Genomic DNA, 15617 nt, shown 5'->3' with positions numbered 1-15617 from the left:
CATGTCAGATGAGATCATCTCAAAAGTTTGGAAAAATGTGTCAATTAAGGAGAATTGGCTCGTATTTGTCTAGGTATGGAGTAGTAATGTACACAAAATCACGGTACCGCACTGCACAAACACAAGTCATATCTCCATTGCTGATCACCATTAAAATTGGGTTTTTGGTTGGCAGAGATATACACCCAGCCCAATGAGGAAGTACAATCACTTTCTTTTGGTCCCACTTAAACTTAAGACAAAAACTTAAGTTTAACTAAGAAAAAAGTCTAACTTTCCTACTCGTAATTTGCCTTTGTGAATACTGAAAGTTGTAAAGTTACACTTTTGTCTCAGTTTACCTTTGTGAATAAGGCCCGCCAATTGTGGATAAGTCAATCAAACCATGTTTAGGGGAGAAGCAGATGCACATTAGCACTAGTTGGCAGTGGTAAATTGCTCAGAGTCTTAAGGCCCACAAAGAATGGAGAAGACCACTCTAAATCGTTCAGGTCTAACACTACTCATTCAGCTTGTAACTGTCAGTTGTATTATATCATTTAGAAGTACCATGTTCTGTAACCTATGTGCAGAAAAATGCCTGCACACATACCAATTCTGAAGCAGCCAGCCAAAACTCAGACATTTCTGCATAGATTTCTCAGTAATTATTTTTTTCTGCTTCCACTTGAAAGATTAGCTAAGGTCTTTAACACAATATCTTTTCTTTATCAGAAGGGAAAGCCATTTATGCTGGCAGTGGATGCTGGCTGTGGGACTGGACAGAGCACACGTGCATTGGCGCCTCACTTCCAGAAGGTGGTTGGTGTAGACATTAGCGAAGCTCAGATCAATGAGGCCAAGAAGGTTGTTGGTCCCAAGAATATTTCCTACTGGTAAGCCATCTGTGATGTATGCAATGTGTTAAGAGCTGCAATAAAGATGGAAAACTTTAGTAAAGCTCGACCTTTCCAAAGGAGTCCTTGTGGAAGTAAATTACAAGAAAGCCACAGGGAAAGATGCTTTCTGAAGTGGATAACAAACATCTCTGTGTTACTCTCACATTCTAAGGAGATCCCACGTGACACTATTTGCTTCATGTTTGATCTCATCAACACCCTTCAAGCTTTTAAATCAAACATATATAATCATTGTACTCAATATTTCCATCATTCAGTATTTCATCACACTGGAATCTAACCATTCATCCTGAAATTGGTCAGACTCTGATCCTTGTGATGAATCTTAATCTTGATTACCAATAAAGGTAATGCCCCATCACCAATCTTCCTTTAATGGGAGAGGGCCATGTAAAGCCTTTGAGTTGTAACTTGAGAACCATATAGGCTAGTACATGCTACTTCATGTCTTTGAAATTATATGATGTCCTTGCTGCACCACTCTAACTTCAACCCTGCAAGTCATCAACGATGCCAAGATACAGGCGACTCCTGCTTATTAGTGCTTCTCTTGAAGTTGCCTTTAAGCTGTGAACCATCATCCAGTCAACATGAATGGAGACCTCAGACACCATTCTCAAAAAGAGAACATCAACTGGATAGAAAACTGATTTACCCATGCAAATCTCTTCTTCTTCCAGTCAAACATGTTATCCATAATAGATCTATCCTTACCTTCATTATATTTAACCTTTTATACAACCATCAGTTTTGCTGATAGCATCATATGACCCATGTCAATTTTACTTTAAAATATCCTTACCTGGGAACACCTAATTGATATTTAATGTACAACTAAAGCTAAACAAGATCTAAAATAGAAATGTATTTTAATTGATGTCGGTAGACTGAAATTACACTTCAAGTGCTGCCTGAACCCAAACCAACTCGAATATCTCGTTCTACTCCCTAATGCAAAATCTCTGGGTTTCTACATTGAATCAAACCTACCCTTAAAAAGCCACTCATAAAATACTGAACAGTTTGGTGTCATATCAGTTTCCTCTAAAAGTGTTTATTGATTTAGGGTATGTGTTTAGTGACAACCAATCCACATGGTTAATTGAGTCCTTGACTTTACAACATGTTGACAATAAGCACTTCCACCATTTCCTCTCATCTGCATCTCCATCATCTATCATTTTCCATGAAGCCTACCTTTACCTGTTAGATTGATAATGTTCAATAAAACCTCAAGCATATTATTGTAGCCACAGTATGACCTTCACATTGAGGTTTGTTTATAGGAAAGACTGTCCAACATCTAGGTTCCAGTTCCTGGCAGCTAGACATTTGGATAAAACCTCTACTTTGTCTGGTTGAATGCCCTTATATATACAGTTGTTTTGTTTTTGTTTGAAAAACTTTATTCGATTCTTGTGAATCATTAAAAGTACATGGTTACAATAATAAAACACTGCTTAAAAAAAGTATTCCATATTACATATTACACTTACTAGGTATAGCCAAACAACTATATCAGTCCAAGGGTGTCATAATAAATAAATAACTAAAAATTACTTGAGACCCTATTTCCAAGTTTCCCAATCACAATTCATATATTTTCTGGATTCGCAAAACAGTTCTAATAAAATGTAACACATGACAACATATGAAGGCATTGGGCAAAGATTAAGGGCCCGATGTAGGTAGGGCGTTACCGATCGGTAACGGCCGAAAATACCGATTTTTGGCCCTTACCGATCGGTAAACAGCCATCCAGATGTAGGGAACCCAAAACAGAAATAATCGGACAGTAAACCGATTCGGAATGAGTACCGAATGGGAAAGAATCCGATACGTACATACCGAAAATCGGATATGGAACGAATCGGAAAAACACCGATTCGGATGCAAATACCGATTCGGTCCATGTACCGAATCGTTAGTGACACCGAATCGGAAAATCACCGATTCGGTCCAATTCCCGATTCGTTAGTGACACCGAATCGGAAAATCACCGATTCGGTCCCATTACCGATTCGTTAGTGACACCGATTCGGAAAATCACCGATTCGGTCCCATTACCGAATCGTAAGTGACACCGAATCGGAAAATCACCGATTCGGTCCATGTACCGAATCGGTACAAATACCGAATCGGACATGAGCCGAATCGGAAAACATGCCGATTCGTATGAATCTCCGATCGGGAAATTCCCCGATTCCGACAGTTGGGGAGATGTAGGGAGGCACAGAAACACCGAAATCGGCTCGAAATCGGTAGAATTCACTCGGTATTTACCATGGATTGCAATCAGGTGGTAACCAACTCCAACCCATATAAACAGTCCCAAAATGCATTGCAACTTGCAGGATGGCAGCTTTCTATGTCATTGCGAGGCGGCTACGGCTACAGCAGGAAGGACAGAGGGAATGGCTAAGAAATGAACAGGTCTACAGACAGAGGATAACCCTGTTCATGCTCACTGAGGCTGAGATCCTACAGAGATACAGGCTGGACTCTGACACCATACTTGAGCTCATCAGGGACCTTAAGCCATACTTGGACCACCACACCCCAAGGGCACACGCCATCCCTGCGCACGTCCAGGTGCTATGCAGCCTACACCTGGTAGCGTCTGGCAGCTATCAAAGTGGAGTAGCAGCAGCAGGAGGGGTGAGCCAGAGCAGCCTGTCAAGGTTCTTCCACATATTCCTTGACGCCATGATAGACAGGATGGACCAATACATCTCTTTCCCTGCAACCCACGCAGAACTGCTACAAACTAAAGCTGACTTCTACCAGATGGCACAATTTCCCCAAATCATCGGTTGCATAGATGGCACACACATTCCGATTTGCCCACCAGCGGACACCGAATACATATACCGCAATCGGAAATCTACACACACCATCAACGTGCAGGTGATCTGCAATGCCAAGTGCACCATCACAGACCTGGTAGCAAAATTTCCGGGGAGTACCCATGACTCCTATATATTCCAACAGAGCGGCATATATGCACGGCTGATGGCAGGCGAATTTGGAGAAGGATACCTCCTAGGTGAGACACATCATCAGACCCCCATAACACATAGTAGGTAGGTGGAATACATGTATGCATGTGTCTAATGTGACCCCTTTCTCTTCCAGGCGACAGTGCATATGCCCTCCGCTCATTCATACTCACCCCCTACCTCAACCCCTCCACACCCAGCCAAAGGAGGTATAACCGGGCCCACATACGCACAAGGAATGTTGTTGAACGGACCTTTGGCATCTGGAAAAGTAGATTCAGATGCCTGCACAAGAGTGGAGGTGCAAGGCAGTATACCCCCATCACCTGCTGCAAGATCATAGCTGTATGTGCAATGTTACACAACCTTGCGGTCAAGAAGGGCACTGAGGTGGAGTTGTCTGACTACGAGGACTATGACGACGACGAAGCTGTGCCACTGACACAGCCATCTGGGGTGTGTACGCCAAGTGATGGCAGATACAGACGTGAGGAGATCACTGAGAACTATTTCTGACTGAGTACCGATGCAAAGACAGCTAAATGTTGCTTTGAAAAAAATTAATTTTAATAGTGATGCACCACAGTTACCGCACTGATGTGCATCAAAAAATGGAGATTGTAAACTCAAATAAAGTCCAGGGTTCTGGTTTGCTCATCCCCCCTTGCCAGGCTATTTTTTGGCCCGCTTGCCAGACCCACTGGGGTGTCCCTCGGCCCCCTCCGAATGCCCAGCAGCATCAGCGGATCGCCTGGTGCTCCTCCGTGGCTCTGATGCAGCGCTGGCCGGGCTGCTGCGGCTGCTGCTGTCTCCAGCATCACCCAGGTCCAGGGCAGGATTGGAGGCGGCGTTTGATATTAACATGGCCTCCATGGCCGTGGTGATCCTGGCCATCCCCCTAGTCAGCTCAGCCGTATGCTGACTGAGCACAGATTCTTGATTAGAGCTGCGATGGCACAGTTGTGCGGTCGCCGCTGCAAGGCGGGCCATGGCCCGGTTGAGCACCCGGGCATCCCTCCTGCGCGCAACCTCATGCTCCTCCTGTCTGGCGGATGAGTGGGTGATGGCAGTGGTCAGCCTGCCTAACCCTGCTGCCACCTCCTTGTTGCTGTCCACAACAGCCTGGAAACCCTTCACCAACTCCCCCATCTGCATGTTGTGCTGCAGGAGCTGGCGTTGGCAGGCCATGGTGGATCTGGCCTGTTGGCGCTGGATTTTAACCATCTGTCCCTCCAGGCCCAGGAACACACTGCCCTCCCGTGCTGGTGCAGCAGTGGTGGTGGTGGCACGGCGTCGGGCACTGCTGCTTCCGGCCTGCAGAGTGGGCTGGGGTGCCACTGGTGGGGGTGTGGTGCTGGCCGGTCCCTGAGCCCCTGCTCCCAGGACTGGTTGGACAGGTGGCAAGGCCACGATTGTGGCAGGAGCTGGTGTAGGCGGAATGGTCTGCCTTGTAGGGGAGTTGTCTGGTGAGAATTGCAAGGGGGGTGAGCTGGGCAGTACTGGGGAGTGCACTGCTTGGAAGTCAATGACCAGGTCACCCTCCATTCCTAGCCCTGGGGTGTCTCCTTCCTCATCCTCCTCCTCCTCCTGGCCAGCCTGGCTGGTGCTCGGCCCTGCGACTGCAGTGTTGGACGTTGCAGCTCCCTCTGCTGTCACAGTAGTTCCGCCTGATGGGGCCCCTAGGTACAAAGAAGCATTTGTAAACTGAGTGCCGATGTATTACAGTCAGTACAATTATGGCATTCCACATGTCCTTGCATCTCCTTACACCGTGTCACCCTGTTTCCTGTCTTGTGATTCTGCACTGACATATTTGGCTAACTTCTGCTGACTACATGTACCATGATGCTTGTCTCTTGTATGTTGGTGACAGTACAGTGCTGGTGTTTGTCTATGCATTGTGTCTAATGGGGAGGTGTCTGGTAGGGTGTGTCATGATGCGCATGCTTCTTACCTGTAGCTGTGGCTCTCGCAGAGCTGTCCAGGGTCCCGATTCCTACGATGCTCTCCCTCTCGATGGTGCTGGAGACAATTTCCTCCAGATCGGTGAGGGGTGGCGCCGGGTTCTGGCCTCCTCCAGTGTGTCCAGCCTGCCTTTGAATGTCAGCCAGCTTCCTCTTCGTGAGGCTGCGGATGTCATAAAACCTTTTTTTCAGTTCCTCGATGGACCTGGGGGTGACACCCGCAGCATTCACCTTCTGGGCGATGTCGGCCCAGATTCTCCTCTTGGTGCTGTCTGGCACGTTGAGGGACAGCTTGCCAAACAGCTGGCGGTGCACCCTCACCACCTCCTCAACCAGCACCTGAAGTTCGGTGGTGGTGAACTTGGGCTTCCTCTTCTGGGAGGACTTCTGGCTTCCAGACTGATCTGCCATTTTCTCCTGTTCAGTTTGCAACCTCCTTCTCCAACTGCTGCTAACTGTGTGTGTTGGGCTCAGGCAGGCTTTCCAGATACTTCTAGAAACTTCTTAATTAGCTGCACCTGCCAGGGTTGCCACTCCCTGTTTGGGTGGGGGAGGGGGAGCCACCTCATTGGCTGAATCGCCTATTGCCGAATCGGCTTTTACCGATTCGGTAATATCCGAATCGGTGAAATCCGATTCGGTATTATCCGATTCGGTAAAAGCCGAATCGGTTCTTTCAATGCATTCCTATGGGCTTTTTCGCCATGGGTCTATGATTGCCGAATCGGATTTTACCGATTCGGCTTTTACCGAATCGGTATTCGCCGATTCGGGAATATCCGAATCGGTGGTAGACGAATCGGTGATTTCGGATTCGTTGTTGGCCGATTCGGTACTTTCCGATTCGGACCGAGCAGAATCGGAACGTACCGATTCTCATTACCGATGCCGACCGATTCGGTATTCATTCGGTATTTTTTTCCTACATCTCGTTTTCCGATTTCAGAATACCGATTCGGCCCGCCTCGGTATTTTGAAATCGGAAAATCGCGTTTACCTACATCGGGCCCTTAATGAATGAAACCATCCTGGTATGAGCAAGGGGCAATTTCCCTCAGGATGGGCCTAATAAAAGGAGCCCTTATATCTTTATATAAAGTTCAAAACAGTATAAGGTGCATTGTGGTTTGTTCAGCTGAGTTATTACAAGCACAGGGAGTCAGTCTCTCACACCAACCCACCTGATTGGGAAAAGTCACGAGAAAGTGCAATGTGCATAGACAAAACCTTGTCAGAACTAAGCGGGAATGTGTATAAAAGATAGGTAAAAGTGTTGAATATTTAGCAACCCAAGGGATGGGGTCTCATGATCCAGGTTAGATGTGACTACCTCATTATAATAGGCATTTTTAATCATTGATTTTATATTAGAGGGTATGCCATCAGGATTATCAAAATAATTTCCCAGGCCAATCTTTAACATAACAAAGGCCAGGGAATGGACAATACATTATCTAAATTTAAACAATCCCGTTATAATCGCTCTGGTAAATGATAATTCTTCCGATAACCACACTTTCCCCCATGAAATCAGGGGCGCGATTTTAACTCTATTGTCAACAAAATCCAATCCCAGCTCAGAATGGCTTATGACCCAATTTGCACACAAAGCGAAACAGGCCCTCTATAATTATACTGGTCTGCTGTGCCCTAGTCGCAATCAAGTTGTCCCAGTTCAATTTGTTTTTAAAAACATTCCCTAAATATGTAAAAGAAGGGACCTTTTCAATGGTTTTACCGTTTATCTCAAATTTTCTCGTTTTTGTATTTTTAGGGCAAAAGACCATGATAAAAGACTTATTAAAAGTGACCTTAAGATCCAATATCATCATAAAATCAGTAAAAGCGATCAAGGTCAGCAATACTATGTCTTCCGCGTATGATAACAAGGCAACCGAGTTTCCTCCTACAGTCGGATAGTCCAAGTGCTGCTCTATTAGGAATTTCTCCACTCCATTTGTATATAAAAGAAATAAAAAGGGGGCCAAAATGCATTCCTGACGTACGCCCTCTGTGGATGCGATGGAACCAGATTTTTCTCCTCCTGATCCATAGCGTATAGAAACAGAAGTAGATGAGTGTATCCTACGTAAAAGGGTAATAAGTGCATCCTCAAAGCCCATTTATTCCATGAGTAGCCACAGCTTTCTCTTTTTAACTGTGTCAAATGCGCTGGATAAGTCCATGAAGGCCAAGGGAATCGATCCTCTCTTGGCCTTCATGTACTTACCCATGACTAAGGACAAATTGAGGGAAGGAAAAAGGCTTGGATCCTGTCACTGACTGGCCTGGACCACTCAAGTTCAATAAACAACAACAATGGCCAGGGGGGCGTGGCTTGAAAGCCGTCGAGTATGGACGCCTGAGCTGTGAGCTCCGGCCCGATCTCAACAACTATCCTGAAAAGCAGGACTCCCTGGGCGGTGTTGTGGTCCCGAGTGAGCACCCCTGAACCATGCGGTGCCCGAGCGGCTTTCCGGTGTGTCTGGACGGGCCCGACGGTGGCTAGAGAGACGGAAGGCAGAGATTTGCCTGGAGGACCCGGCCATCTTGCTGCGGCCTACGGCAGGCCCCACATCCCCGGCCTCGAGCAACGCCACGGCCAGTGAGGCAGGAGAGCGTCCGGGATACCGGAAGGTGCCACGCTGGGACAGGAGGCGGAAGTTACCCACTTTTCAGAGGTTTGCCAGCGGCAACGGCCCAGAGGACTCTACGGCAACAGCAGAAGAGGGGGGAAGAGAAGACAATCGTTGCGACTCCCTGCGGAGGGCCTCGACATCCTTGCCCCGACGTGCGGCGGTAATAGCGGTGTGGCTCTCGGGGGAGGGGTGCGACTTGCCAACAACCTGAACTGTGCAGGATTGAAGCAGGGACTATGTCCACGCAGAAGGCGGCGGCCCTGGTTGGGGAGAGCGGAGTGGTGTGGCCGGCGGCCCTCTGGGGAGAGATTGCCAGCCAAACGCGGGACGGCTGGAAGCGCAAACCAGTGGGCGACCGACCCAGCAGTTGGGAGCTGATGCCGCCGCATGACGGGCGGAGCTTTGGCGCTAACCCCCTTGGCTGAAAAGAGAAGCGGTGTGCCACGGGCGACTGAACTCGGCCTGCGGAGGTGATTGGCTGCAGCAGAAAGGGGCATGGTGGATTGCCAGTAAAGGTATCTGGCTGGAGGGTATCTCTTGGAGGAGCCAACCTGGTCGCTGAACTGCACACGCCCTAGCCTCTGCCAACTAGCAAGGAGAGGGTATTAAAGGCCTTAATAGACCAACGCCAATTACCGTGACCTCCAGTGGAGAGCTGGGGATGAGGAACTGGTGCCCGGCTGTGCCACGGAGGTGAATGAGGCCCTGGGGATCGGGATTACCCCGCGCGAGCTGCGGCGACACGGGGCAGAACGCCTGCTCACCCTACCAGCACGAGGGAAATGTGGCCATTGCACGCCTGAGGTGGGCCTGGTTGGAAGGCGGTGCGGACGTCAGGAGGTGCTCCCTCCAGACCAGTGAGCAACTGTGGAGACTGAGGCACCGCCATTGAGGGGGGAGCTGGCTCCCAGGACATCCTGAACAGGAGGCTGGTGAGACCTCATTTCTGATTGACTGACCAGGCAGACGCAGCGGGGGTGCAAAGAGCGCAGCCCTCATACCAGCGGAGGACGCCTGGAGGAGATGGGCCTCTGCGGTCAGTGCAGATGACGGGGTCTGGAGCTGAAATATGGGGAAACCGCGCAAGGTGCCAGGAACGGCGCCGGACCCACCAAGCTGAAGAATTGCCGGAGACCCAGGAGCAGGGCTTAACCTGGGGGCCCGAGTGCAGGGCTGCAACAGCAGCAGATGGATCAGATCTTCAAGGCCATAACGGACACGAGGGACGCGCTGCGTCAAGACATCACACAGGTGTCGACAGGCCTGGGATTGCTAAGGGCGGACCACGACAAGCTCGCTGACCGTGTCAAGAACACAGAGCTGGTGCTGGAAAAGCTGGAGCCGGCCCAAAAGGCGACAGATGCTGCGATGGATGACCTACTGCGTAGAGTACACCAACTGGAGAGGAGGGCTGAGGATGCGGAAGGGCGCAACAGGCGCAATAACATTCGGGCGCTAGGATTGCCGGAAAAAGTTGTGGAGAGTGACATGGTCTCCTATCTGGAAAAGTGGCTGCGGGATGTGGTGGTCCCTGAGGGCTTGACACACTTTTACACACTGGAGAGAGCTCACCGAGTGCCGGCCAAGCCTCCGGCGCTGGGCCTCCTTCCCCGACCCGTGGTTGCGCTTCGGTCTCTCTTTTCCCCGACTACTCTCAGGAGGTTCAACGGAGCTGCTTTTCCGTCCTGGGCGTCAAGAGGGCCCTTCGCGATGAGGGAGTGCAGTACTCTCTGCTGTTTCCGGCAAGACTGAAAGTGATGGTGGACGGGACAGCGACCTTCTGTGACACACCGGAAGACGCCTGGCAGTGGCTGGAACGATACGGGGCGGGCGCGGATGGCGCTAGAAACTGGGATAAGACAGCTGAGGCGCAAACGAAACCACGCAGGAGTAGGCGCAAACGGAAACGTACATTGAACAAATGATCTCCATCTGCGTCGCAGACAGAGCTGGAGAGACAGGCCGCCCTGCAATTGGTGTCTGGTATTTCTGGAGTGGCGACGGAGGCTCCACTGGTGGACTCAGGCTCCCGACAGGGGTCGGATGAGGCGGGATCTGGGGGCTCTGATGGGGACTCTGAAGGGGACCCAGGAGATTTGCCTCAGGTTACTCCACAGACAGCTGATGGTTTGCTGGACAAATGAACCTCCTGGATGCTGCGTGATGTACAGTAAGGGGGCATGTTTGGTCTATGTCATTGGGCCAGTGGGAGACACTGGGGGAACATTTATTGGACAGGTGGGAGGAGCGCTTTCTCCTGTGACGAGGGGGACCGCCGGGGAAGGGGGTCGCTGGGGAAGAGGGGGTGCGCATGGGGTGGGACACTGCCGAGGTGAGGAGGTTAACATATACGAGATCTGACTGACACGTTGAGGTAGACTGATTCCTGTCCGGCTCGACTGGTGAAGGGTCACCCCCTCTACCTCACATAACTTGTGAGTTTCTGGTTGTTACCAGAGTTTCCCCGTTAGCGGGGTTTGGGTTTGGATGGGTAACACCTGTTTGGCGCCTGTTCTGGGGGAGGGTGGGATGAGGGCTTGTTGGGGTTGTTTCAAGTTGAGGGGGTTTGTCAGTGTGCCCGTTAGGTTGTGCAGGGTTGGGTCCAGCTGTATACTTACAAATGGCGACCAGACTTGAATTAAAATGTATTTCTTGGAATGTGCAAGGACTCAACTCAATGAGGAAGCGACATAAAGTGCATGCATATTTGGTCCGCAGGGGGGTCCAGGTGGCTTTCTTACAGGAAACTCACATTAATCAGGTAGAAGGGCAGGCGCTGCAGCCAGAGGGACCTTTATCTGGGTGCGCACTGGGGTCCCCTTTCAGCCAATGACCACGGTGGTAGACTCGGAAGGAAGGTATGTGGCTGTGTTAGGACGTCTGGATGGCCGAGATGTTACGCTTTGCAGTGTTTATGTTCGGAATTCCGATCAGGCCGCATTAATTTCGAGACTCTCAGGGAGGTTGGCGTCCTTATTGGTGGGCACAGTGTTTATGGGGAGGGACTTCAATTCGGTGGTGGACGTGGAGTTAGATCGTTCCCATCCTTCGCTGGCACAATCAGTGGTGCGCAGAGTAGCTAAGGCGCGACGGAGTTGGCAGGAGGAGTGGGGCCTCATAGACGCCTGGCGGACACACCATCCCGCAGATAGGGATTATTCATTCTATTCCGCACCCCACGACCTTCATGTGCGCCTCGATACTGTTCTTTGCACACTTGGGGCCCAGGAACTCACACATCACAGGGAATACCTGGCGAGAACCATCTCGGATCATAACCCTTGCTTGATCACGGTCCTCTGGTCGCGACAGCGGCAGGCGGTTCACACATGGTGACTGAACCCGATGGCACTGGAGGACCCGGTGTTTAGTGCAGAGGTCAGGGAGGGCATCGAACACTACTTTCAGGAGAACTCGGGGACGGCGACATCTAGGGCACATGAGTGGGATGCCTTCAAGGTTGTGATACGGGGTGTGTGTATCTCGTCCACAGCGGGGTCACGCCGGACCTTGTTATGCGACATAGAGTGGGAGGACACCTGCCTGCGCCAGGCGGAGAGAGATAGCCATGTCGCTGCGGGCATTCAGGAGGAGGCGCTGGCGGCGAGGGAGCGGGTGGCCACTCAGGTTGAGAGACTCCACTGCTTTGATTAGAGAGAATACATGGTTTGTGCGCATGCAGAGAGGGACAGGGTGGGAATGCTGCTGGCATGGCTGGCCAACCCAAACACCAGGGGCAATCCAATAGTATCACTGGCTACGCCCACGGGGGGTCTGGTCTACACACAGAAAGAGATCAGTGACCAATTCCTGGATTATTACACGACACTCTATCAGAGCAGGTTGAAGGTGCCACCAGATGGTCTAGATACTTTCCGGGAGGAGGCACAGTTACCGCGGTTCGAATCGGAACAGAGCGACGTGTTGGGTGCTGGTATTTCCCTGGGGGATATTAGAGCGGCTATTAAGCACATGGCCAGGAAAAAGACCCTGGGGGCGGACGGCTTACCGGTGGAATTTTACGCCACATATATTGACCTTCTTGCACCACAGTTACACCTGGTGTACTGAGAGGCTTGGGAACTGGGTAGGTTGCCGCCATCAGCCAGAGAGGCGATTATAGTGCCGCTACTGAAGAAGGGCAGGTTGCCCACTTCAAGGACAGCTTATCACCCGCTCTCAATGCTCACGGTGCATTATAAGGTGCTAAGCAGAATCTTGGACACGCGGCTCTCGGATCACATGCGTACACTAGTGCACCCCAGATCAGTCGGACTTCATCCCCGCGCGGAACACGGCGACGTGTATACGGCGACTGGTGTGGATCTTGGGGATGGAAGGAGAAGGTCCGTCGGGTGCGGCGGTGCTATCGGTAGATATCGAAAAAGCGTTCGATAGTGTGGAGTGGTCGTACCTGTTCCGTGTGCTTCGCAGTTTCGGACTGGGGGATAATTTCATCCGTTGGACGCAGCTGCTGTACAACTCCGCTACGGCCAGGGTTCATGCAGGCGCACCCTCCGACTGTTGGTAGCTAGACGAATAGTGTTGCTAAAGATGGTGGTTCTCCCGCGGTTGCTATATTTATTTTAATCTTTAATTTGTCAATAACTGTGTGTTCTTCCTTTGATATACAAATGAACTTTCAAAAAAGTTTTTATAAAATACAAATGACTAAATCAAATAGTTGTCCAATCTAGTAATTTGTGTACCTGGTGTGGTAAACATACAGAATTGAACCTGTCTGGCCATTGTTGTTGTTTAAGGACAAATTGAGGCATTGTTTGTTCATACCCATACCTTTTCTTAAGCTGTATTGTGAGTGGGATATCAGGCCGGACTCATTAGCCCAGAGCTCAAGACGGGCAAGAATTACCCTCCCAAGACTTTGAATGGTGCGTTAATTAGGGAAATAGGGCTATACCAAATTGGATCATTTATACTGCCCTTCTTATAAATTGGGACCACCACAGCTTCTTTCCATGAATCAGGGATGTGGCCCACTATTACTGATTTAAAAACATTTGCCAACAGCGGTGCTTATATTAGGGGATTACCTTTGAACATATCTAAAGGGACACCGTCAGGCCCTGGGGCTTTTGCAGTCGCTCATGTTACTGTTTGTCATAGATCTTTCAAGGACCGACAATCTAGTTTTATATAGTCACCAACCTTTGAATCAGCGGGTCCAGAAGTGCCGTTACCATAGTTTCAAACTTTTTCTAGTAATCAACCTCTATGGAAATTGCCCCCCCTGGGACAGCCTCAGCATTGGCTATATTTGTCTCATGAATAAGCTCCTTATTGATAGATTTAATATTCCGAAGCTTAGGATGTTGTTTACCCACGGCTTGACCTTTTCTCTTCTTTGAGGGTGGTGCAGAGCTATTCACATGGTTGGTTTTAAATTTGGCTTTTTGACCCCGGGTAACCACGTTAAACTTGGTTGGAGAGCAAGAAATATCAACATTATCCCTTTGTTTTGTGGGTTTCTATGATCTCAGTGTCTTGATCTATTAAGACTAAACTGTTGCTTTGGGTTGCAGGTGCCTCCAGGGTTAAACATGAGCTAGGGGCAATAGATGCAATAGAGACTTGGCCCATAGTATCAGATCTATTATCAACATTTATTGCAGGTGGAGGTTCAAGGGAAAGTCTCCGCTCAGTTAATTCAATTTGATGCATCAGTACCGACTCAGCCTTAATAAAAATACATCCAATGTCCCCCCAACCCCCTGTCCATTTCCATGCCTGAACCTACTCATAATGACAAGACCTTTCAAACTGTAAACAATTTCAAAATGGCCTAATACCTTTCTGTAGCTGTCGGCAAGTGAAGATAAATGTTAGTGGTATGGCCCAGCCCAAACTCGACCAGTCTCAGACGGGCTTAAACGGGCCCACCCTTGACCCGGGTGCCGCCTGGGCACTGCCAGCATGCGTCCCATGCTGCGGGGGTCACAGTGGAGCTTTATAGGAGCCTCCTGGCACAGCGGCAGTTACGTTTGGCGGCACGGAAGTCTGGGGAGTGTAGCCCAGCACTATCCCACAGCAATCACCCGGCTTTTGGCAGACTTGGCCCCAACCACATGGAAGAACAGACTGTAGGTATACAGTCCTTGCTTCTTTGCCGCGGCTTTTATGATATAAATAACTCCTGTAAAGTATTTTCCTGTTGTCAAATTTACTGTTATAACTTAGCTAATTTATATGGAGATTCTATCACAATTAATGTGTGTGGGAAGCTGGCTCTGTTCATGCTATACAAAAGTAATGTATAGTGTGCACAGAGTCCAGTGGATCCCCAGAGGCTTTACAGAGACTAGAGTAGATTAGACTAAGGCTCTCTTTTGTGGTAGTATGGGAGAGCAGTTAGACTTATCAGAGGCCAGTGCTAACCATTTGTTGTACAGCACAAACAATAAATGATTAGACACACTCAATGACTAAATCCGAAACCAATGGTTTGTAAAAATAATACTTTTAGTATATTCATTTACTAGAACCAAAGATACTTTGTTACATATAAATACGTTTTTCAATATCGATGCTTTTCAATGTAAAAAGTGGACACAGTGCGTTTTTCAACTATACAATTATAACCTATAAGTAAACGATTTACAAAATTGAGTTTCTGGATAAAGAATCCGTACCAGGTAAGGTTCAGGTAAGTGACAAAACTGCATCCCCAGCGACACGGGCAGACAGGTGCAGATGTCAAACACAGGATCTGGTGCCAATGTTATACAATAAAGAAAGTGGTATTACTTACAGGTAAGTAACACGGTTTGGTATCCCAGTCTCTGAGAGTTAAGGTAAGCACAGGGGTCACAAGACAACACCAAACTTACACATCCATCTGCACAGGGGCAGCCAGGTGCAATAGTGCCAACACAGCTTCGGGTGCCCATCGGAAATGGCAGTAGGCTCAAGCCAGGAGGCCGACCGATGGAAACCTACTCCACCACAGATAAGTTGATAGGTGCAGGAGTGTCAGGACACCGTAGGTTGATCTCCCCAAGGCCCAGGGGCTCTGGGTGCAAGGGTGTCCTTTGATGTCCGAAAACCGCTTACAGGTGCAGGTCGTGGTTGCGAGGTGTTGTCATGCAGAGGCTAAAG

At 49.3% G+C, this 15617-nt stretch overlaps 1 protein-coding gene across 1 annotated transcript in view; it reads left to right on the top strand.

Moving 5' to 3' along the window:
• LOC147701304 (putative methyltransferase DDB_G0268948) overlaps positions 1-15617 on the top strand; it is a 197203-nt gene that overhangs the window by 19287 nt on the left and 162299 nt on the right. Inside the window, exon 2 of the mRNA XM_086928618.1 lies at positions 715-875. Coding sequence (XP_086784744.1) covers positions 715-875 — 161 coding nt within the window. The remainder of the gene's footprint in view (positions 1-714; positions 876-15617) is intronic.

This window comes from Lissotriton vulgaris, chromosome 7 (assembly GCF_964263255.1).
Source record: "Lissotriton vulgaris chromosome 7, aLisVul1.2, whole genome shotgun sequence".
NCBI lineage: Eukaryota > Metazoa > Chordata > Amphibia > Caudata > Salamandridae > Lissotriton > Lissotriton vulgaris.
This window is presented reverse-complemented; position numbering and strand designations above follow the sequence as displayed.